At 49.5% G+C, this 23531-nt stretch overlaps 1 protein-coding gene across 1 annotated transcript in view; it reads left to right on the top strand.

The window, feature by feature from the left end:
• HYDIN (HYDIN axonemal central pair apparatus protein) overlaps nt 1-23531 on the top strand; it is a 133570-nt gene that overhangs the window by 42810 nt on the left and 67229 nt on the right. Inside the window, exons 7-10 of the mRNA XM_042834732.1 lie at nt 4323-4447; nt 11148-11349; nt 14481-14664; nt 20612-20711. Coding sequence (XP_042690666.1) covers nt 4323-4447; nt 11148-11349; nt 14481-14664; nt 20612-20711 — 611 coding nt within the window. The remainder of the gene's footprint in view (nt 1-4322; nt 4448-11147; nt 11350-14480; nt 14665-20611; nt 20712-23531) is intronic.

The following is a 23531-nucleotide window of genomic DNA, read 5'->3' as shown; positions in this document are numbered from 1 at the left end:
TGGCCTTGAACGCCTCCGAGGACGGGGCATCACAGCCTCTCTTGGCAGCCTGAATGAATGGGATGATGAATGGGAAATATGGGGAGTGTGTGAAATGGAACTGAGATGACTTAGAATTGCCAGATTGCGATGAGAATTTGGGCTGGAAGGGACATCATCAAAGGAACACCCTGCTTGGAAGAAGACCAGCTTCAGAGTTTGATCAGGTTTGCAAGTAGCACGAAAGGCCCTTTACTGTAGAGCTTCCAATGTCTTCAACACTGAAGGTTCCCTCGCTTCTGTAGCTTCTCGTGCCCATGTGCTGGGCATGGTGAGCAGGAAAGCCAGGGGCTCTGGGCTGGCACACCGAGATGTGAGTCAGAGCTGCTCTGCAGGCTAATAGACTGTTAGCTGACAATTGTCTTTGAGCAAATATATGTACACAGCCTTTCACGGAAGCTTTTCTCCTGCTAATGTTGGAGGATTGATTTCCCTGTTAGAGAGGGTGGAACGAAGGCTGCATCGTTATTAGTAAAGATTTAGTTGAATGTGTCGCTGGTTCTTCTGAATAACTTCCATAACAATGTGATGATTAATTATCATCACAGAGCGTTTAGAATTGTGCCAGGAGCTTTGGAAATGAATGACTTATGTTCCCTGTCCTGGAGAGCTCAGTGTAAATGTAAGATGCAGTAATCAAGAGTTATGGCATGGGTGCTCTGGGAGAGGAGGCCAGCCTTACCGGCTTAAATTCGGGGCGATTTCAGTCCGTGCTTATTTGGAAGAGAATTTAAGCAGCTCAAGTTGAACGTGTTTTAATTTTTACTGAATAAAGGAAGCGAATCCATGGAGCTAATTCAGCATCATTCAGCTGCTCCCTGCTCAGAGGTCTCTCTTTCCATGGTGTCTATCAGACTACAAGGTCACATCTGGGCAACTGGTGAGCAAAGCACTCCTCTGTGCTGTCTGGCATTCTCTTGCCTGTGTTCCCTCTTCTTGCAAAGTTTGATAATAAATAATAGCACTATAAGCACACAAAGTTTCTCAGCCTCTCCTCATGGTTAAGGCGCAATAATGGGTTTCTTCTCTGGTATTCAGGGATATAAATGTCGTTCCACTACATTTAAAACGGCGTTTGGAAGCAGATCATGGGCCGTGCATGTATACGTGCATGTATAGATGTATATTGTAGGCTATGAAGACCATGAAAGGACGTGAACATGGAGGGCAGAAGCAGTGAAAGAGCAGAAAGATGGAACTGTGAGCTGCTGATCCTGCACAGGACTTCTCAGCACGGAGAAATTGTCGTCGTCTTGAGCCTTGGATGCTTCCAAGATCCAACAGGCTCAGCTTGCTGGAACAGCTACAAGCTTGACTTTGGCTGCTGTACTATTACTAAAGTTAATATGTGCTGAGATGAGCTGATCTCTGTGGTTTTCCTGCAAAGGGTCTTAATGGACAAATGAGGCAATTCAACCACCTGTAGATTTGATTGTTGTCTTTGGAGCAGGAGCCAGATTTTGATGCAATCAAACAGAAGGCTGAAAACTGACTGTTTTTTTTCCCCCACACCAAATTGTTCTTAAAATGCAGATTAAGGCTGAAGAGGAAACGTGTTTGGTTGTAGGAGGGGAGAGTGCCATGGGACTTGAAGTTGGAGCTTCTTGCACACTGTCTGTAGGAGAAAAGGGGGCGTGGAAACCTGAGGCAAGCAGTTGACAGCTTTTCTCTAGCATCAAACACTTTCCAAAGGGCAGTAATAGATGAGATCTGAGTGGTTACCGTTGAGAAGACCTCTTCCAAATTGGTGTGGCTGAATAACGTGTGAGCTGAGGATCTGGCTGTGCTTGCAAGGCACCACTGGGATATTACAGAGCAGGGCCTGCAGAAGTTTTGATGTCGTACACCAAAGCAAACATCCAAACGGGCATCGTTTTAAAGAGGATGTCAGAAGAAAGCCAGCTATTAAAGAAGAAACCACAAAGCTTATCTTCTGAAAGATTTCCCATCTTTTGGGAGGGTGGTGATTCATTAGAAGGGCAGATCTAGCAGGACCAGAATTATCTTTAAAGAACAGCTCACAATTAAATGACAATTAATGGATAAAAGGCCAAGGTTTAGGCTGCCAGCTTCCGTTCTTGGCAATAGCTTTCACTTGGCTATTACAATGCATCAGGGATGTCTCTTACCATTTCTTATCTGAGGGATGCAGAGGACGGCTTAGCTGCCTTGACAGAAGTTTGGGGAACTAAGTTTAGCTGTGGGGCTTTTGCATCTTTTGTGTCCTGATGTAGTGAGGGGTGATGGGAGGGTTTGGGGTAGGATGTGGGAGGTGCAGGGTTGCTCCATCCCAGCCAGCGCTGGAGGGGAGTGGGGAGATAGAGCAGGAGGTGGTACTGGGGGGTGGGGAATCCCCTTCGTTAGCAGATCATCTGAGCTGGGAGGGAAGAGTTTTCCTTTGCTACCCTGGAGGTCACATTCAAGCACCAGCTCTGTCCCAGGCAGCCTGGAGGTGTTCAAGACCCATGGAGATGTGGCACTGAGGGATGTGGGCATGGTGAGGGTGGGTCTGGGGTTGGATTTGGGAATCTGAGAGGTCCTTTTCAGCCTTAATGATCCTATGATTGTGTGACTTCTCAGTAATGCTGATACCTGAATCCCTTCCTAGCAGGCAGCTGCCATTAACAGGGCTTGAGGAGCTGGTCCGTGTGCTTTGGTGGAAGGAACAAACTGTGTCCCTGAGGAACCTTTTGGGGTGACTGGGAAGATCTTGCTGGAGATGAGATCCTCCTGCTCAGCTGCAGTGGAGTGAGCTCTGTCCTGGGAGGAGGCTGAGGTCTCCTGTCAGTGTGCGGGTGCTATGGGCTCACTGCTGCTCCTGCTAGAGCCAGCAGCAATGCTCCAAGCATAATGGGAACAGGTCAGACCACTAATTGCTGCTCTATCTCATTAATGAGCAGAAACTCCAGCAATTTTATCAGCTGTCGCTACTCAGATGAACAAAGTTCAGCTTGTGCGTGTCTCCAGTTCTCATTATTTTCGTGTGCTCTGCATTTCTCTAATCATGGTTAAAGCTCTGCAGAGCAAATTTTGGAGGTGATAATTTGATGACCAGCACAGTGCTGAACACAAAACTTCTGTCTTTTGAGTGGGGCTGTGCAAGAACCATGAAGCCAAGTTGCCACACTTCATCTGGCTTCTCCCTTAGCGTGAAGGTAGAGTTCTGCAGCTGGCAGCCAACGGCTGTTTGCCCGGTGACACACCACAAATGTGGTAAACCCAAAGTGTACCAACATGCTTTAATAATTATTTACAGCTCGTTGTATGCAATTTGGGCTTTGGCATAGGCTGCTCAGGGGGCTGGGAAAGTCACCATCCCTGGAGGTGGCCAAGAACCACGGAGATGTGGCACTGAGGGATGTGGTCAGTGGGCATGGTGGGGGTGGGCTGCTTCAGACTTGGTGATCCAAGAGGTTTTTTCCAACCTTGATGATTCTGTGGTTCTATGAGTTTGTCTGGTGGGCCAAGCAAATGGTTACCAAGCTTGGATTACAACCCAGAGTCACAAACTGTGGCTTGTGAATGCATCAAACTGTTAAACCCCCACTGATAGGCTCCTGTTACTGATGCTTGATGGAATCCTTCAGGCTTAGAATGGCATGGTCCTTTTGCTGCTGTCTTGTCTCTGTGGCTTCATTCTGATCTATGTTTGCACACATACTTTTCCTTGTTGTTCCTTTTCTTAGAGCAGCTTTCATTGAGTGGTTGATATAACGTGCCCTTCCTTAGGTTAAAACAGGTTACTTTCAAAGTAAAAAGGCTGAATTCTGCAAATTAATGCATAATTATTCTCTGGTCTTCTAGGAAGACTTATTCCTTTGTCTGATTCTAGCCTGTAATCTCCTTGGAACAGGCCTTGCTTTGACATTTGCCTCTCTTGAGGTGAGGTTTGAAGGTGGCTGGGTAAGATAGACGTGAGGAAATTGGGGTCAGCTTTGCATGCAAATAGCAGTTTTGGGCTCTGCTGTTCAAAAACAGTTCTCTGATTGAGTTGCTAGCAGTCTGACTCCTGAGACACTGCAGAGAGGAAGAGCTGGATGCAGAATATGGGGGAGAAGAGGTCACTTTGCACCATGTAGTCTTCTGAGGGCTGAATCTCTTCAGAAGTGGGGATCTGTCTGATCCTACAAATTCTGCCTGTCTGATCCTATGTATTCTGTTCTTTACTCTGCAGGTGTGTTTTATCTGCTTGGTGAGGTGAAGTGGAATAGCCTTAGACCCTGGCAGGGATTGTTATCTCTAAAGCTACTGTAATCTCTCTGACGCCTCTCTTTGCATTGCAGCCCTTTCTCTGTTGATCCTTCCGTTGGGACCCTTGGGATTGGTGACACCATGCAAGTAACAGTGGAGTTCCACCCACTGAAGACTGGGGACCACGGCGGGTCCCTGGTGGTTCACTATGACACAGGTGAGTGCTGGGCAACAGAATCGCCAAGGTTGGAAAAGACCTTCAAGAGCATCCAGTCCAACCATCCGCCCATCACCAACAGTTCTCACTGAACCACGTCCCTCAACACAACACCCAAACGTTCCTTGAACACTTCCAGTGACTCCACCGCCTCTGTGGGCAACCCATTCCTGAGCACTCTTACAGAGAAGTAGCATTTCCTGATGTCCAGCCTGAATCTCCCCTGGCGCAGCTCAAAGATGACCTTTATGAGTCCCTTCCACCTCAAATGATTCTGTGATTTCATTCTATGAAGTAACGGCGTGGGCTGAGTCTGTCCTTCTGTGCCCTATCTCTCTGTGTCCCACTGCATTCCTGGCAGACCGTGTCAACACGCTTCCCACACACTACAGAGGTTCCATCATTCCTTTTCTTCCTAGCAGCTCGCTTCCCTCCCCATATTGGAGTGAAAGACAGAAGGACTTTCACGGTCTGCTCTGAAAACCCTGAGGTTTGTTCTTACAGGGCTGAAGCATGTTGGCCCCGAAGTGGTTGGTTGGTTGACCTGTCCCAAAGTGGTGAAGTGTGTGCAGCTGCTTGCTGTGGGGTGGGTGACATCCCAGGGCCAGGTGCCACCTACCTGGGGCTGAGCCCATGATCTCCCCTCTGCCTCTCAGCACGGCGCTACAGTTATTTTTAAGTAAACTACAGATCGAGGAGGTGAGCAAAGGAATAATAAAAAGATTATCTGCCTAGCTTGGCAGCATACAAACAAGTAAAATGCTGCAGAGTTGGATTGTTGAAGTGAAACTGAAACATTTAATCAGTCATTCTCCAAAGCTGCTCATTGCAGGGGTGGTGCAGAGCTGCAGCCTCACAATGGGGCTGGGCTGATTTGGCCAGCACCACGACCTGCATACAGAAAGCAGCCGTGCTGCTCCTGCAGAGCTGCCACCAGACTTAGTTATGAAACAAGCACTCAGAGCAAAATAGCAGCTTAGGACAGTGGGCACTGTGCTGGCATGGCTGTGTCTGTATGGACTTGCTGGCTTGTGAGTGGTGGTGGTTCTCCGTGGGTCACTTGGTTGATTTGTAGGATTGGGTGCATGCTGTGCAGTTTTTGCAGAGTTTGGGTTATGCTTTTGTTGGAAATCTTTCAGAGAAGCGTGAAGGAAATGTCTATGTAGTGAAAATCTGGCCTTGATGCTCTGCATGTACGTACAGCTCCACGTCCCCCATGTCTGTGTGTCTGTATGCGTGAAGTCCCAGCCTGCACTGAAGTGGAGGGGGCTTGAGGTGTTCTGGGCTGCTGCACATCCCTGTTTGTCACAATGGCATCAGGTGGTGGTGTGAGAAAGAGCTGGTGATCCCAGCCTGGTAAGCATTCCTGCTGGGGAGGGATCCTGCATGTGGCACCACAGAGTGTGGCTGGTGCCTTGGGTCCTCCTGGGTGACTCCCAGCCCACACTATGTGGATATGGGAAAACAAAATCAGTGGATTTGAAATCAGACTCAACTGAGCCCCAGTCTATAAAGCTTAGTTATTCTTTTAGTGCTCAAGCAGTTCTCAAGTGTGCCCAGGATGCATATGAACAATGTAACACGAGATCAGTGAGAGGATGCTCAGGCTCTGGAATGCGTGATGGGTTCCCAGAGCTGTGACAGAGGTGGAAAACTGATTTGCCAGTCTCACGACGTCTGTCAGATGCTTTATTGCAGTGACCAGAGATGGGCTGGCTGTAGAAAGGAGGTGCTGGAGAAGCACTGGGAAGTGTGAAAGGAGAAGCCCTTCTCTTCTCCCTACAATCCTGCCTCCCATTGCACTCCAAGAAGCACTGTGGTATGATACAAGGGGTGATCTCCAAGCTGTGGGTCCCCATTCTGGGTTTCTGCTTGGCTGTTTGTAGCACCTGTGAGCCTCAGAGGACTTGTGCAGCTCTGAAATGACTCTGTACAACTGTTTTTTTTTTTTTAATTTTCCCATTGGCCACCGCATCCCTAGGGATCCTTTTGTCAGCACAGGAAGCTTCAGTAATTAGCAAAGCCCCACTGAGCTTGTGCAGAGCTGACAGACACTCCGTACTGAGATGCTTTTATTGCTGTCAGTGATAAAAGTAATTTGCAGATCGTTTTTCCTTCCTCTGTGAGACTGTGATGCAGAAGCCTGGGGGCAGGATGTTTGAGGGGAGAGATCAGAGGTGGTGAATTTTAGGAGAGGTATCCAAGCTGAGCCAGTCCTCAAGCAGGAACGTCTGCTCTTCCTGCTCCTGTTATTGTCCTTCCTGCTCTGGTGCAGAGCTCCAGCAAGCAGCTCCCTGGGATGAGGTGCAGGCTTGCAGTCCCTGAGCAAGAGCCCCATCCTAAAGCAGATCTCAGCTTGTTTGCTAAGGGCCAGACTCTGGCTCACTGTGCTCCTTGGGCTCTGCATGCTCAGAGCAAAGAGGGGAGAGCTCAGCTCCTTGAGTAATTGCAACAAGGGCAGGTGGAAGGTGCCAGCAGCATCCGCCTGCAGCTCTGCAGTTGTCAACCAGATTGGGTGAGTTTCTGCTGCGTTGGGTTGTTGTGGCCTGTGGGTTTTCCCTGTTGCAAGTGGATGAAGTGACACACAGATGGGGCTCTGGAGCCCCGTGTCCTAGCAAAGAAAATGGGTTTTTCATCTCAAATGGGAGCTATGAGATCAGAGGGGGATTTAAAGGCGTGTTTAACCATAAGGAATTAAGGAGCTGACGTGGAGCTCTTCGGTCACCCACGGAGTGACAGCACCATGGGATCGGACAGATAGAGACATTGGGGTCTGGTGGGGGTGGCGGGTGGCTACAGAGAGCAGTGACTGCGAGGAAACAAAGTGTGCATCAGTGGTGTTATAGAGGCCGGGTCCCACCAGCGTTAGCAAGGAGGAGCTGTCAGCTGCAGCCCTGGTTGTTCTGCTTCTGCTCAGCTGGGGGCTGTGAATTCCATCGCTTTGGGATGCTGAATTTGTCCAGCACCAGTTTTACCCGTGCTGGTAAATGCACAACAAAGGCTTTGTGGTGTGCTGGTGATGGCTGTAACCACGCAGGAAACTTTGTTGAATCTCAGCCTGCTTTATTTTAATTGCTGCTTGAGGCTAAACGAGTGAATGGGTCTGCCAGCACCCCTGAATCACAGCTACCAGCAAGGATAAAGCATCAGATAACAGCACTGCCCTCCTGTCATCTCCATCTGTGCTCAGGTAGGCTTTGGAGGGGTCAACTGTCTCTGTACAGCTGTTTTCTTCCCTTAAGAGCCTCCTTTCCACCAAGGGTCTTGTCATTCATCTTGGAATTGCAATTGGTGGCTTCCAGGAACTTGTTTGAGAATGAAATGAAAATCCTATTGATTCAGTCTGTAGAGCAAACCTTTGCCTTTCTCTTTTTTTTTTTCTTCTACCCACTGATTGATGTGAACAGGCAGTAGGGTTTAGCTGAGGCTCAGCCCTCCCTGTGCTTCACATTCCTGACATCACTCAAGGCAGAACGCTCTCATTTGTCCTAACTGCAGCCAGGATGGAGCAGCGTGCTGCTTCTCTGAGCAAACTCACTGCCTCTTACAACAACTTATTTTTGGTCCCTTGAAAAGTTCCTTTGTCCTCAGAAGGGGTTGGGATCCATCCAGCATTGATCTAGCCATGCAAATTCATGCAGACCATGAGTTGTGGTCATCTTGGGTGACAAACAGAGGGGAAAAACGTGGGGACAGTGGGCTGCTGGGTGAAAAAGCTGGTGGTGCATGGAGTGCTTTCCTTCCTCCACCGATGAGAATTCCCAGCACTTTGCCTGGTTCCTGCCTGATTTATAGCCTTGCCTGCCTGCCTCGCGGTGCCTGGGAGGTAGGTGAGCAGAGGGAGGTGATTTTTGGAAGCAAATGAGGTGTGAAGTTAATGTAGCTCTGTGTTGATAGTGGCAGCGCTGCACCAGACCGAGGGCTGGTAACTAATACCCCATACAGCTGCACGGTTATGGGCTCTTATTGCTCAGATCAATGAGAGTGAGGGGGTCTAATTTTTCCCCAGAGTGCTTACTTATGTTGAAACAGCTAGCAAATGGTTTCTGTCATCATTCCCCTTTTCTAGAACTGCTCTCAGTAATGACTTTTTTTATTCTGATTCGGATAAGGGTGTCCTGCCTCTTTCAAACCTTTGCCCCTCATGAGGGCTTTGTGAATGGGGACAGGTGGTCCCTCCTTGGCAGGGGAAGGGCTACCAACGTTTGTGCTGCATCCATACTCAAACACCCCCTCACAAATCCCTGCTATTGCAACCGTGGCATTGTTCCAAGGCAGGAGCAGCTTCCTAGGCTTGGTGTGGGGAGCTGGATTAGGAAACGGCCTCAAATTGCCCCAGAGGAGGCTCGGGTTGGATATTAGGAGCAATTTCTACTCCAAGAGAGCGGTGAGGCAGTGGCACAGCTGCCCAGGGGTGGGGAGGAGTCACCGACCCTGGAGGTGCCCCAGAGCTGTGGGGATGTGGCACTGAGGGACGTGGGCACGGTGGGGGTGGGCTGGGGTTGGGTTTGGTGGGCTTAGAGGTCTTTTCCAACTTCAATGCAAGAGGAGCCCGTGTTGCTCAATGGAGAGGTCACAGGTGCCACGCTGGCCATTGCCAAGCAGTCGTTGCTTTCTGCCTGCCCCCATTTCTGTCTCAGAGCTGCTTGCATCTGGGGCAGAATCCTCTTGTTGCCATGAGCTGGCTGGAAGGAACAGCAATATGCTGTGTCCATGTGACAGAAGCAGGAGAATTATTTATCCCAGATCAATCCGGAGCTACAATAACGCCCTCTGAGCAAAGGGCTTGGCTTTATTTTTCTTGTGTTTCTGCTGATATATTGGCAGAAGCTGTCTCCTTGACTGTGTTTACAGCAGAAGTGAGAGCAAGACAACCTTCTGACAAGCTGAGTGAATGAAAATTAACTTGCTTTCTGTGCTACCCAGCTATTCCAGGGCTGGCTGTGGGCTCCCCTAGAAGAGGTGAGGGGATGCAGCAGGATATTTGTCTTGTTTCCAGCTTCCTTAATAGAGCAGTGATCAACAGAGGGGAAAGTGCCAGCTGTGATTGGTAGGAAAGCATTCTTCATAAAACCCTAAATTTGTTTTGAAATCTTGTTTAAGAATTCCTTCATCCATTCATTGAGATGTACTTCCAGGCTAAACAAAACTCGTCGTTCTATTTCAGAGCAATTTGTGCTTCTCTGGAAACTATTCCCTCTTGTGCAATATGCAGCTCGTGTAGTAGGAGAAGAATTCTGAAAGGTGCTTTGGCTTTTCTAAATCTCCTCTTTTTTAACTCTTTCCTGCAGAAAAAGGGTCCAGGAAGGATGGCCCACTGCTAGATTCCTGTCTTGAGATTACAAAAGCTCACGATGTGTGAAGGTGCCTGCACGTGCAATGAATGCTGGAGTAAAACAGCAGTGTTTCTGCTGTTTTAGTGTGCGTGTTTCAGAAGTGCACAACCCAAAGCATCTGCTGCAAGGGTGCATAAACCCAGCTCTCGATTTCCATTTCAGGCATCGCTTTGTTGAGGTTGCAGAAGATGGGCTGTCTTGTTCTTTCTGTCCAAAGCGTATCCAAAGCGTGCAAGGAGGAGGGAAATGACAGCCTGGAATAAGGCAGTGTTCTGTAAATAGTGGTAGGGCCAGTAAGTCCAGGGGATGTTACAGTAGAGCAGAGTGGCTTGCCCCAAGAGCAGCAGCAGGGGATGCTGTGCAGAGCATGGACGTGTGCATATGCTGTGTTCCCCCCTGGGGCTGGCAGTTCTCAGGGCTGGAGGCTTCTGTCTCATCTTTGTTTAGTAGCTGCTGATGGTTTTGTCTCCTGAGAATGTGCCCAGGTGCTGTTTGGATGTAGAGCTGTGAGCCTCCATCCTATGGCGATGCGTTCCGAACGAATGAACAGATTATTCCTTGATAAAAGCGCTGCTGTTTGCTCAGTGTAACTTCAGAGAACGTTATCTCAGATTCTTGTCTTATGAGAAATTGTACCATTCTATGATTTCTTGGGTCAGGGCTCCTCTGGTTGACTCTGCCATGTACTCATTGAAGAGGAAGGGCAATGATCTGACTCTTCTAAACTTCTTTATATGTGATAAATCATCCATTGTGATATAATCCCTTATACAAAAAGGACTGTCTGCTCCTTGGAAAAGTTGCTGGTTCTCTCACAGTGTAACTTGAATGCCCACCATTGTAACACCCTTAAAAGACTTGAAGGCTGAATTCCTCAGCGTGGGGTGGGACGGATGGATGACCGTAGAGATTTGTGATTTGAAGGATGAATCTGGCTTCATTCCCCAAGAAGAAGGGGGTCTCTTTTCCCGGAATCAACACCATTCTACTGCGTTATGGCTGGATGTGTGGTGGGCAATTGCTGTTGTGTTATGGTAGGATTTATTGAGTCCATCCAGCACACGTCCAGCTCTGCCCTTGTGTTGCTACGTGGCAGCCTTTAAGACATCTTCACAAAACACAGCAAGGCTGGGCACAGCTTCTACACCTCTGTTCTCACCTGCATCCCATTCTGCTGTAGGCTTTACTTGTTCCTCTGAACATCCCTTTGGCCCCCGTGCATCTTTCTTGTCAACAAGAAGGGACTGAAAACTGTCAATCCAGCTAAAAGCTGTTGCTAATTGTTGTTAGCAGTGCTTTGCTCTGTTCCTTGTGCTTCCACCAGCAAATGAGCTGAGTGAAGGCTCTCTTTTGCTATATTCCAGGCGAAGATGTTCTCACAAGCTTGTATGGAGCGGCGGTGGATGTCAACATCAGGCTGGACAGGAACTCCTTGATGATTGCAAAGACTTACCTCACGCTGGCAAACCACAGATCTGTAGTCATCCACAACCGGAGTGAGATCATAGCCCACTTCCAGTGGAAGGCTTTTGTTACTCAGGAAGAGGAGGATCAGCAGAAGCTGAGGTTGGTGTGAGCGGTTCATTTCAGGGTGATGCTCTGCCAGGGGTATAGCCCGTGCGTGGCTTCAAGTGGCATTGGTGGTTTTGAATGTCCTAGGATGAGGAAACCATCGAAAGCATCAAGATGTGTGAGCTTCAGGGTAATGCAGCCCCGTTCTTCCTGTTCCATTTTTGGCCTTTATTCTGTTTGGGGATGCTCATTTGGGGAGGAGATATCGATTGCAATGACTGCATTTCCTCACATTGCAATTCCATGCTCTATGGGAGCACAAACCCATGAGATCTCAGAATCCTGGGGATACAGAGGGTCCACAAGGCTGAGGACTGCACTGAGAAGCAGCACTTAGCTATGCTATATTCAGCAATGTTATTATAAACCCACTGCAGTGCCTTCACTCCAGCTTTGATAGGAAGGTGTTGTAGAGCTCTTTGTTGGCCCAGCAGGCTCCTGCTGTGGGGCATCGAGTAGTTTTGCCCTTCCCAGCACAATAAGATTCTTCTGCCTGTCTTTAGAGGCTGGAGAGAGCTCTGGGGAGGAGGGAAGATGGGGCTTGGAAGTGCCTCTGGGTTCCTGCTCTGTGCATGTGTGTGGCAGTGAGAGGTGGGACAGGTAGTGCTGATGATGCTGGAAGGGCCAAGGGTTGGACAGGTCCTTCGAGGAGTGTCTTTGGTGAAGCTGTGAGATTTCAGTCTTAGGCAGCAAAGAAACACAGCCTGGGGGATGATGAATTTGCAATTACACTTAAAAGCCTGAGCGATTTAGGGAATTGTGTGACTTTCCAGACTTGGATGGATGTAGGTACATTGGAGTTGCTCCGAACCCACAGCTGATTGGGAAACTGCCTTAAACTGGAGCACTTTTTAAGGGCTTCTGAGCAAATAAAGTTCAACATAATTAGGTCAGAAATGCCTTGAAGGCCAAAGCTAGTTTTCCACTGTTCTCTATTTTTAATTACACAGCGTGTGACTTCTGTGCAAGCTCAATGTGTTAAAAGAAACCTTGTGACTTTCTCTTGGTGCTTCCCCAAACGATTCCTTCAGCATCTCTTCCCACCTGCCCGTCTCACATTGAACCCTCAGTCATCCAAGGCAACCAGGTTTCCTCACAGTTAACTTCCACCTGATTTTTTTCCCCCCAGTCACATCTGATGTCATGCCAGTTTGCGAACTGGGCTTTGGCCAGAGCATTCTGGTCTTCCGTGCTGCAGGCCCTTGGAAGCATCCTAACTCCAATGCTGGAGCCCTGCTGTCACCCTCTTGATGCACACAATGCCATTCTCTTCCTGTTTGCTGGGGCTGCCCATCCTGGGATGTGAATCTGAACCTTCCATGATGCCCAAAGCTCTGTACTTCTGTCCAGGAATCAGTCACCTTTGTCCACAAGGAGCATGCTTGGTTCCTCGAGGCAGCAGCATCTATGCACAACAATTGAGCTTTGCACAGGAAGCTCCAGAACTGAACCTGCAAATTGAGAGCACAACGATGTTGGAGTTAGGGCTACTGAGACCTCCTCTTCAAATAATTCATTTGGGCTTGAAATTATGGGAAGCCAGTAACTCTGCTGCATCTTTGTGCCCCGTGTGCCCACATCTGCTGCTTTGCCTTGCACCTTGGTGGGCACTCACAGGGTGGGGATCCTACAAAAGGTGCCTTCACGGTGGCTGGGTAAATTGACAGATAAAGGAACCTCCATAATAAACATGAGTGTGCTTGGGTTGTGCATGCATGCTTGGGTGCCCCAAGATGTTCAACTTGGAGCCCACACCAGGTAAGTCTGTGTTTTTGCACTCAAGGAAGAGACAACCCAACGTAAGAGAAGCCCTTGAGGTCTCAGAACAGTTCTTCATGGGGAAAAGCAGAGCAGGACCCTGTGCTTGGATGTGACCCTAAATGGTGTGGATCATTAGGGATGTCAGGGTTCTGCTCTGTCCCCCTCCTGGAGGACTTCCTGGGATGCCCATGGACGGAGTCTGGGCTCAGGCTCGCTCACCTCAGTGACCTTTCCTAATCCACTGCTTTGTAGGTCAGCCATGGAGAAAGATTTCCTATTACACTATGGGGAGCTAGCCAAAGCAAGTATTTTTGGCACTGGTGACAGCATTTGCCTGAGGCTCTGTCTGTGTGCAGCCAGTAACGGCTGTGACTGTATTTCCTTTCTAATTGCATTTGAATTTAGCTGGGTGATGACTGCTATCCTTTTCTTTCTACGTCACCTCAATTTGCTGCATATGGAGCCTTCCACCCACTCCTCTGGAGCTGTGACCTGCTGGGTCTTTGTGGCTGAGGACTGTTGTGTGAAGGGGGACAGCAACATAACAAGCCACAGTTCTCTCTTCTCATCTCTTTGTTGTGATCTTTGAGCACCAGAATTATTTTGGCTGTGGCTACTGGCGTGGGGAGAGAGGATTGAGGTTCTGCTGGAAGAGCCCAGAAGAAGGGAGAAAATGAGATTGTTCAAGGCTAGCCTTGAGGGTCTGAATTCAGAGGTACTGGTTCTGACTTATTTATTGGGAATACTCAGTGAAGTCTCTTCCACTCTGTTTTTATGGGTATAAAACCACCAATTTCGCTGAGGTGATGTGATGTCCAAGTCCATGAGCTTACTTTTAAAGTGGTGGGAGACCTATCATGGAGAGACCTACAGGGACCAGAAGCAGATACTGTGCAGTGCTCCAGTGGGGAAAGAAAAAGGCTGATGCTGGGGAAATGCAGCTGAGATCCAACCTCTTCCCCCTCCCCAACCCTTTCCAGAGGAAAGCACTGCAGTGGTTGCCCCTTGGTATTTCTGTTCTCTGCGTCCCCGTGAGCAGCTCTGTGGGTGGCAGAGGCCATCTGAGGTGATGGATGGACGCTCCATCGGTTGGCAGCTTTGGGCCAGGAGCTCTTTTGAGGGGTGTTAGCTTTCAAAAACACATTCTTAGCTTGCAAGGAAGGAGCAAAGCGCCCCGCCATGCTGGTGAATGGGTGGTGATGACATGATCCATGTGGGACCTCGGGCTCTGGGTGAGCCCCTTGCTGTGCTGCAGCTGCTGCTCCCCACTGAGCACGTTGCCGGCCCTCCTTTTACACGGCAGCCTCTGCAAATGTGTTGCTTATCCAATTATCCGCTTGGTTTGTCTCTCCCCGTGGCTCCAGGCTGTGTCACAGGCTGCGGAGGCAGGAGGAGGACGAGATGGATCGCTTTGCTGATGAGTGCATGGTGGATCCCTCTCTGCGGGAACGCCTCTCCATCCTCTCCCGTGTCTTCCAGAACCACCGTGCAAAAGTGCAGGGAGACTCCATGCTCTTCTCCGATGACATCTTTGCCATCGAGCCAGTGGTAAGCAGCACCTGAGACCTGCCTCCTGTTCTTCCTCCAATGCAGCCTGCGTTGCCCCCATGGCACAGCTTGGCTTTCCCTGCTGGGGAATGGAGGTGGGAGTAACTTCCACTCAGCTCTGCGTTTGAGGGCTTTTTGCTAGCGTATGGGCCACATGTGGTCTGCTGTTGTTTGCTGACTGTGAGTTCCTCTCCTCTGTGCACCTGTCTGAAACGTGCTTGGAGCTTGCAGAGAGATCAGTTTGGGCACATCTTACTTACACTACAAAGGAGTTAACAAAGGACGTTTATAGCACTGTCAGTTCACCTATTAACCCTGCCCCCAACAAAACAAAAGGAGGCCAAACTCAGGTTTAATCACGGAAAAACCAATCCCTTCCTGTAGTCTGGATTTGCACCATGTCTGTGTCTCCTATGTGAAGTCACCTGTGAGCTGGACATAAGACTGGCAGGTTGAAATAGGCTTTTTATTGCACGTAGGTACGGAAGTATTTTTGATTTTCTGCGTATTTAAGCAAAACTCCAGTTTGTTTCAATCAACCAGAGCACCCCGTGGTGCATGGAGCAGTGTTTGGAGCACATCCCAGGGCTCAGGTCTGGAGGGAGGTGTTTCCAGCATCACCCATCTTCTGACTTCCTTTAGTTATGGAACAATCAGTTCAGAGTTGTGCTCCTGTCTTTCTGTCCCCCTGCCTGGCACGAGGGTTCCTTCTCAACAAATAAATACGTTCTCCTCTTTATCAGATGGCAGAATCAGAAAAGCTATCACTGTTCACTTCCATAACCTTCCCTCCAGTGATGGCTCCGTGCCCTTCTGCTTTGATAGATGCCCTTTGTGCTCTGTCATGCAAATTCCACCCAAAGATGGGACCTTGGTGCCTTAGCTGACCAATGTTAGTCTCTGCTTCCCTTCCTCCCAAACATCACCCATGGTGCCTGAGAGCACCTGGTGGAAATGATCAGACCCTTGTGACAAGGGACTGATCGATGGATGAATTCATGTTTTTTACCCTCAGACTGTTTGCAGAGGTCAGGAAGCTGTTGGTGCCATAGCAGCCTCGTGACCTTTCTGGGCAGGATGGCTTTGCAGACCTTGTGCAGAAGATTTGCTGCCATCTGTAGAAGCTGCAGCAGATCACTTCAGTCCACGCAGGGTTAACTCGCTGATGGAAAAATAATAACAACAAAAAAAGAAGAGAAGGCAGTGATTTTGGAGCTACCACGTGACCGTAAACATTTTGAGCAGCCGTCCAAGCCTGTGGGAAACAAGCTGTTATGCAACTCTGACTTTCTAAGCGCATCTCCAAGTCAGTTTAATTTATTTTTGCAAATGCACAGGGTCTTGTCAGCAGAAGCAGCTGTGCTGGAAGCCCAGGTGGCTACCACAGGGCACAGCCCTTTCTTTTTGCTGCATTCTCTCCACCACAGCCAAGCTGTAATCACGTGGGAGCTGACTCTTTGGAAATGGAAACCAATGGGTGGGAAGGATGCAGATTTGTTACTGTCTCACTGCCCTTGACAAGTCGTCACTGTCCTGTTACGAGGAGTGATCCCTTGGTGTTGCATGTGAGCTCTGAGAGATCCCTGGATTGCAGAGTTGTGGGTGTGGGGGATCCTGCAGCTGGGAAGCATCCACAGCAGAGCTCACTGCACAGCACTCTTGGCAGAAGAGTGCTCCACCATCTCATCTGGAAGCCCTGGTCCATCCCACAGCGCCGTGTGGGTTTGGTTGCTTATGGCCAGAGGCAGATGTGAGCAATGGCACTGCTATTGCCATCGGTGCCCTGAACTAGCAGGGTGCACCGTGGGCATCGTTTCACTAGCAGTCGGACAAGAGGTGATGACCCCAAGTTGCACTGGGCAACTTGGATGGTTGGATAATGGGACCTTGGGCAGGTTGGATAAGGGGGAAAAATTCTTCTCCAGGAGAGTGGTGGGGCACTAAAGCTGGCCAGGGAATGGGGGTTGTCACTGCCCTTGGAAGTGGTCAAGAACCATATTGGATGTGGCACTGAGGGGCATAGAGGTCTAGAGCTCTCACAGGCATGGGTGGATGGTTGCACTAGGGGATCTTGGGGGTCTTTCCGACCTTAACAAATCTATGATTGAGTGCTGCTGTTTCCATGATCTTCAGTTCAGTGTCCACTGCATCTTTTGTGCTGCACCATCCACCCAATCCTTGCAGTCTGTCCAGGGCTGATGTAATGCCAGCAGCATTGCAGTATCACATTCTCAGCACCTCGTGTTGGGTTTCTATCCTGGATGGCATCCATGGCAGTTCTCCCTGCCCTGTCCCACTTGCTGCTCACTGCTGGGGGCTTGAATCTCACACACCAACCTCAAAGGGCGGGTGATGAAGCATATTCCTTTTAACCAGCAGCCATTCTTCTCCCTTGGGGTAGCAGGAACATGGTGAGGAACCTCTTCCACAGCCTACTTTAATTTCCCGGGAGAAATAACTCATAATATTTTCTAGCTTTATAGTCTGACATACAGCAGTAATGAATGGAGAAATGACCAGAATTTCCCAGAATAGTTATGCCCGTCTTAAAGGGATTTGTTTTAGTTATGGAACAGTAGAATAAAATGTAACTGGTAATTTCTTCTTGCCCTCCAATCTTTGAGTCAATCTGCCCATCTGACAGGGGCGGGCTGCTAGAAGTTTTCCATGCAAATGCATGGAATCCTGCAGAAGAGTGACTTCAGCTCAGGAGTCTGAGCCTTTTAACAGCTCGTTCTGGCTTTCTAGTGCTGGATGAATGCAAGGCTCCACTGGCAATGCTGCATTAGAACTATTGCAGAGCTGTGCTGGTGCATAGAAGTGGTATCTTATCCATAGGAGTTGGAATCAGACTCTACAGTCTGACACTGATGCCTTTTAGGAAGTTCCCACTGCTGTAGCTACAATGGCTCCCAGTGGCAATTCAGGAATAAGGCGGTTTCCCTCTCTAGCATGGCTCCTACCCACCCCATGTGGTATATTCTTTTTCCTGTTCAGGGCAAGAGAAAATGAGCCCTGAGAACCAAGTAAGTGTGGGCATTGTTGCTTCAGATCCCTAGGAAGGTTGGTCCAAAGTTGAGAAGATCCATAGGGATTCCTCCAACAGGTACTGAGCTGCAGGGAGCACCTCTGCAAACACAGCCCAGGGCTGGGGGATGGCATGCACCTGTGCTTTCTGGGGCCAGCACTCCTCTGGTGTGTAGCAGGGACCCCAAAGCAGACCATGAGGGGCTGTCCTCATTGCCTGCCTTTGACACAAAAGTCAGGGTTTAGGGTTGGTGGAAAACATTGCCCAAAGCTTTGTATAGGTTATCCTGTGTCTTAAGGATGTGGTTTGGTGGGCATGATGGGGATGGGTTGATGGTTGGACTGCAGCTCAGCTTTAGATCTCCAGCTTGGATAGAGCATCATTAAGGTTGGAAAAGACTACTCAGATGATCCGGTCCAACCATCAGTCCATCCCCTTGATGTGCACTAAACCACGTCCTTAAGATACAGGATAACCTATAGGAGGCCTCAGGCTATCACCCAGTGTTCTCCTAAGCACCTGAGCGTTACAGCCTTGAAGAGTCGGCCCTTTTTCCTTGCGGACCCTGGGACCGCTTTTTGGGAAGCTGAAGGTCATCACCACCCCAAGAGGAGCGTTGGTTGCACCACAGGAGTTGGGATGAGCTGTGCTGTGGGCAAGATCCTTGCTGTGCCTCCACTTCTGCGTGCTGCAAAGCAGGGAGCTGGGATTTGCTGAAATACATCTGTTACGAAGCTCTCCATGAAGCTTCCCTTCTGTAGCTGCAGTGGCTCCCAGCCCTGTTTCTGAGCTGTCCCTACTTGCTGGCCCTGCACTCAGGTCCCCATGCACTGTCATGCTCTCCCTGCTGCTGCCTCTGTGTGATATTGCTGGGGCTGTGCTCCAGCCCAGTGCCAGCTCTATTTCTATCACAGATGTACTCACAGTAGAGTTTCTCAAATCCCAAAGTCAGCTAAACTTGCTCAGCTAGAAAACTGCACCGTTGTTAGCAGATACATATTCATCAGGCCAATGGCTTTTTAATTTTCTTCCTTTCCTGCTTAGGTTCATTTTTTTTGCTTATGAATTGCATTGTGCTTGCCTCCATTAACGGGAGATGTATTGCCTCTGTCAACCTTTGAGTAATAACCCAAATGCCCCCAAGTGTCCACAGGGCCGCTGAGTCTGGCTGTGGTGCACGGAGCAGACTGGTTAGTACCATCAAGAAGCCATCTGCTGCCTTACACTGGGAGAACCTTGGCTGGTCTGGGTGGATGGAGAGATGCACTCTGATCTTCCCAGGCAGGGCTGGGCTCAGTGAGAGCTTGTTCTGTTCAGCTATAAGCAATACAGCCAGTAATGATGGCATGGTATAAAACGTCACCCTGCTTTTCCAAATATGTTTAAAGCTGGGGAAAGCACTGCAATAGAGAGTGGTTTGGCTGTCATCTTCACAAGAATGATTGAATGGCCTGGGTTGACCTCCTTGGGCAACCTGTTCCAGGGCTTCACCACCCTCTGTGCACCATCATCCCCGCAAAGACTCAAGATGAGAAAGGGCATTCCCAAAGTGGTGGGAAAGCTTGAGGCCTTCAGTGGTACAGGGCTGGCATTAAGCAGGAAGGATGGCACATCCTGTGCCCTGTAACTGGAGTGCAGGGCAGGATGCTCAGTAGTAAGTGGGATGAACCCACTGTAGAGTGGCTCACGGCAATCCAAGTAGAAGATCCATTCAGGTTAGATACTAGGAAAACTAGCTCAAGCTTTCACTCCTCACTGCTGTTTGTTCTTCTATCGAAGATCAAACTACCAGCACACACAGGGGGTGGTGAGGCACTGGAACAGCTGCCCAAGGAGGTTGTGGATGCCCCATCCCTGGAGGCGTTCAAGGCCAGGCTGGATGTGGCTCTGGGCAGCTTGATCTGGTGGCTAGCAACCTTGCACATGGCAGGGAGGTTGGAACTCAATGATCATTGTGGTCCTTTTCAACCCAACCGTGGTTATGATATCCTAATGGCACCATAAGGTTTTATCTTCATCCTATTCCTCGCCGGAGAGAAACACTGTGCCACGAGAGGTTCAGGTGGGATATTAGGAACAGTTGCTTCTCAGAAAAAGTGGTGAGGCACTGACACAGCTGCCCAGGGAGGTGGGATGTCCTCATCCCTGAGGGTGTCCCAGAGCCATGAGGAAGTGCCACTGAGGTCCAGAGTGGTCACAGGCATGGATCGATGGTTGGACTAGATGGTTGGAGTGGACTTTCCAACCTTAATGACAACCTTAATGACAACCTTAATAAAGATGTAGCACTTGTCTTTGTTCTAGCTCTTTGAGAAGTCTCTAAGTCATCCTCTTCTTTCGTTCTTCTCTCGTGGTGATGGGGAGGACTCCTTGGTGCTGGACGTGGTTCTCTCTGCCATGATGTCCCTGGGCAGGCAGTGTGCAGAGGAGCTGCTCACAGCTGCAGCCCAATAACTCACCGTGTCTCTTTAATTTCCGTGGGAACTGTCCTTTGAGCTGTGAGCACCGAGCCGATGGGAAGTGTTACAGTTATTTAATACTTATGCCTCAGGAGCGCCGGAGGCTCCCATCAGTTCAAGGCTCGTCTGGACAAAGCACTGAGGATGCCCAGCAGCCAGCAGAATCACAGCCCCGCTTTGTTGATAGAAAATAGCTCTGCTCCCTGTCTCCTTCTATAAGCTGCATTTTTTATTCCTTGCAGGGTATCACTGCAGCTAACAAAATGCCTCTGTCGGCCCGTAAAGGTATGGGGTTGGGAACGTTATTGTTTTACAGCCGATACCAAACTCTCATAAATTTTGTTGATGGATGTTCACTTGCTCCTTGCTCTTTGCTGATGCCCAGGTACAGGTGACAGTGTTTGAAACCGAGAAATGTGATGTTTGGAGGTAAACAGCTCACTGTCTGCTTCTGTTTCAGGAAGGAGACGTCTGGCCAAATTCTTCGGCTGAAGTTAACGTGATCTTTAAACCCCGAGAAGCCAGGCTCTATCAGCAGACCGTCTACTGCGACATCTCAGGTGGGGCTCCCTGTCCCTCTTCCCTTGTGTGGTGGGGCACCAGCACTCCGTGCCAACCTGGGAGGATGCTGGTGAAGGGATGAGATATCAAGCCATGGATTTCCCCCCAGCACTGGCCCTACAAGGATAAAGAACTCCATAGCAGGACAGCTTCTGGGGACAGGCACTGTGAACACACTGAACAGGTGGTGAGGCACTGGAACAGGTTGACCAAGGAGGCTGTGGATGCCCCATCCCTGCAGGCATTCAAGGCCAGGCTGGATGTGGCTCTGGGCAGCCTGCTCTGCTGGTTGGCAACCTGCACACAGCAGGGGGTTGAAAAGAGATGAGCATTGTGGTCCTTTTCAACCTTATCTGTTCTATGCTTTTCTGGTTCTATGTGCTGGGAGCAGCTGTGACCAGCCCACCCCAGGTCACCCTCCTTGCCCTTGCAGAGGTGGCAGCTTTGCTGTGCTAGCATAGGCAGGGAGTGCTTGCAGCAAGCTGCATGGTTCAGGTTACCTTGCCCATCCTCCAGGGCTCCACACAGTGCTGGTCAGGATGTTTTCTGGGACGGAAAAGGGAACGTTGGGTTTTTCCCCATCAAAGGGAAAGAGATGGGAGGTAGTGGTCCTCCAGTTCTGGAGGATGCAGCCACCAGCACAGCTGCTTTTCCTCTCGTTGGCTCTCTTAGCTGGCGGATACAAATGTCATGAAACAGATTTTATTTATACAGTAATTGCACGGGGTTTGCTTGGCAAATGCCACCTCCAGTAATTACACAGGGCTTGTGTTAACAAACCATCTTCCTGCCTGCCAGCTGTGGTTGTTAGAGATGTGGAAGGGAAGGATTTACTTACAGCGTTGCTCCCAAGGGATGCTTCTGGCTCTGGGATCAGTGCTCCGGCGTTCATCGCTTTGCTGCAGCATCCTCAGAGGTTCCCTCCAGGAGTGGCTGAGAGGTGGGGAAGCTGCTCGTGTGTGGTCCTGGAGCAGCCTGGGTGTTATGGGAATGAAGCTGGGCAGAGGGTTTTGCTCTTGAAACGAGGATCTGGCTCCTTGGGACCCCTGGAGGGCCCATGGGAGAGCTCAGCTCTTCCTCTGGCTCCCAGAAGGAGGACCTAAAGGTCATTTAAATTATGTGCCTACACCTATTCCTTGTAAAACAGAGCACTGTCGAGACAAGCTGTCAGTGTCAAGATCCCTTGGTGCAGAGGGAATCTGAAGAAGCAACAGCGATGCTCAACAGGGGAGTCAATTAATTTTGCTTCTCGTTTCCTCTAAGAAGGAATGTTCTGTGTGCATTTGCATGCCATCACAAGTCCCCTCGGAGCGTGGTGTGCAGATGGTCGACGCGTCCTTTGCTGGGAATATTTGGAAGTTTGGCCCCAGTGCAGCCCCATGCATGGCACAGCTGTATCTCACGTGCCTCGGTGGGTTGTGGAGCAAGCACTGGTGGGTCAGGAGATTTGCAGAACCCATCAGCACCACACAGCCTGCAAATGTGGCAGTAACGGAGCGGTTTGAAATTTGCTCTGGGCAAATATTTAAGCTCAGAATGAACCTTTAGTTGTTCATGCAAATAAAACCGTGGTTCTTGAGCTGCTGGAAGGAAGTACGCAGAAGGCGAGGTGGTGCTCAGACACACAGATTTTGGTTTTGGATTAATCCATGCTCAGAAGTGTATTGCGTTGCAACTGATTTATGCCAAGAACTCCAAGCCATTCACAGACCCGGGCCCACGGTAGTTGGAGGAATCAAGTCCAAATTGGTGAACGCTCCGTTGCCTTGTGGTGGAGCTGTCCTACTAAGATCCAGGCTCTCGTTGCACGATATTGGGTGTGGATTTGGGGCTGAGGTCAAAAACGAGGTGCAGCTTCTCCTGCATTCATCCTGTGTGCTCCAGGGCATGGTTTCTGTGGTGGGAGGACTGCATGGCCCAGGTGGAGGTAGAGAGCAGGGTCTTCAGGAAAGGCTGAGGACATTCTGCAGGAGGAGAAGGATCAGCATTGATTGGTTTGCTTGCAGTGGCCGTGGGATACATCTCTCAGGTGCATGAATTGAAGCTTCACAGTTTCATGGACAAAAGCTCGTTACTTGAATGTATTTGCCATTTCTTAAGAGCTTTGGTGGGTTCAGATGTAGAGGTTTTAATGAAGGTGAAGCCACACGTGATGCCAGATGGATAAATCTCTTGGCAGCAAACATCCAATGCTGTGTGTTTTACAGCGTCTGTGAGCTAGAAATCCGCAGCCCTCCAATTAATGTCTGAGCTGCAAAACGTAACTCTCATCTCTGCCATCAGCTGGCCTTTGGCTGCAGCCATTTGAAAGACGTTGAATTCAACAAAGTTCCATAGCTCTTGCTTTCTGACTTTTATCCAGCATCCTCATCCCGTGGCTGCGAGATCAAAAAGTCAATTGTCACTCAAAAGGCTGTTCCAGGGGAGTTGTCAAGTTGTGGTGTAATCACTGCATCATCGTATCTGGGCTCATCTTTCCCATTGGAAATCACATAGCATGTTCTGAATAACTGTATGGGGCAGTGAGGCACTGCTGCCCAGAGCTGGGGGTGCTCCAGAGCATGGGTGGCTCTGAGCTGGGTGGGCTTTAAGGTCCCTTCCAAGGCAACCGTGCTGTGATAAGATTCTATGATCACACAAAGAACTTTTGGGGCAAATTTGGGGCCTTTTGGGGCTTTTTTGGGCTCTATTTTGGTGGTTTGGGGGCCTTTTGGGAGCCATTTTGATGGCATTTTTGGGGCACATTTGAGGCTGTTTATGGCCATTTGGGGCTTTTTGGGGTCCAATTTGGGGCCTTTTGGGGGGCTTTTTAGCCCTTT

This window comes from Centrocercus urophasianus, unplaced genomic scaffold, assembly GCF_019232065.1.
Source record: "Centrocercus urophasianus isolate 14NV4802_14NV808 unplaced genomic scaffold, USGS_Curo_1.0 seq_49, whole genome shotgun sequence".
NCBI lineage: Eukaryota > Metazoa > Chordata > Aves > Galliformes > Phasianidae > Centrocercus > Centrocercus urophasianus.
Note: the sequence above shows the minus strand (reverse complement) of the source record. Positions and strands in the feature narration are given on the sequence as shown.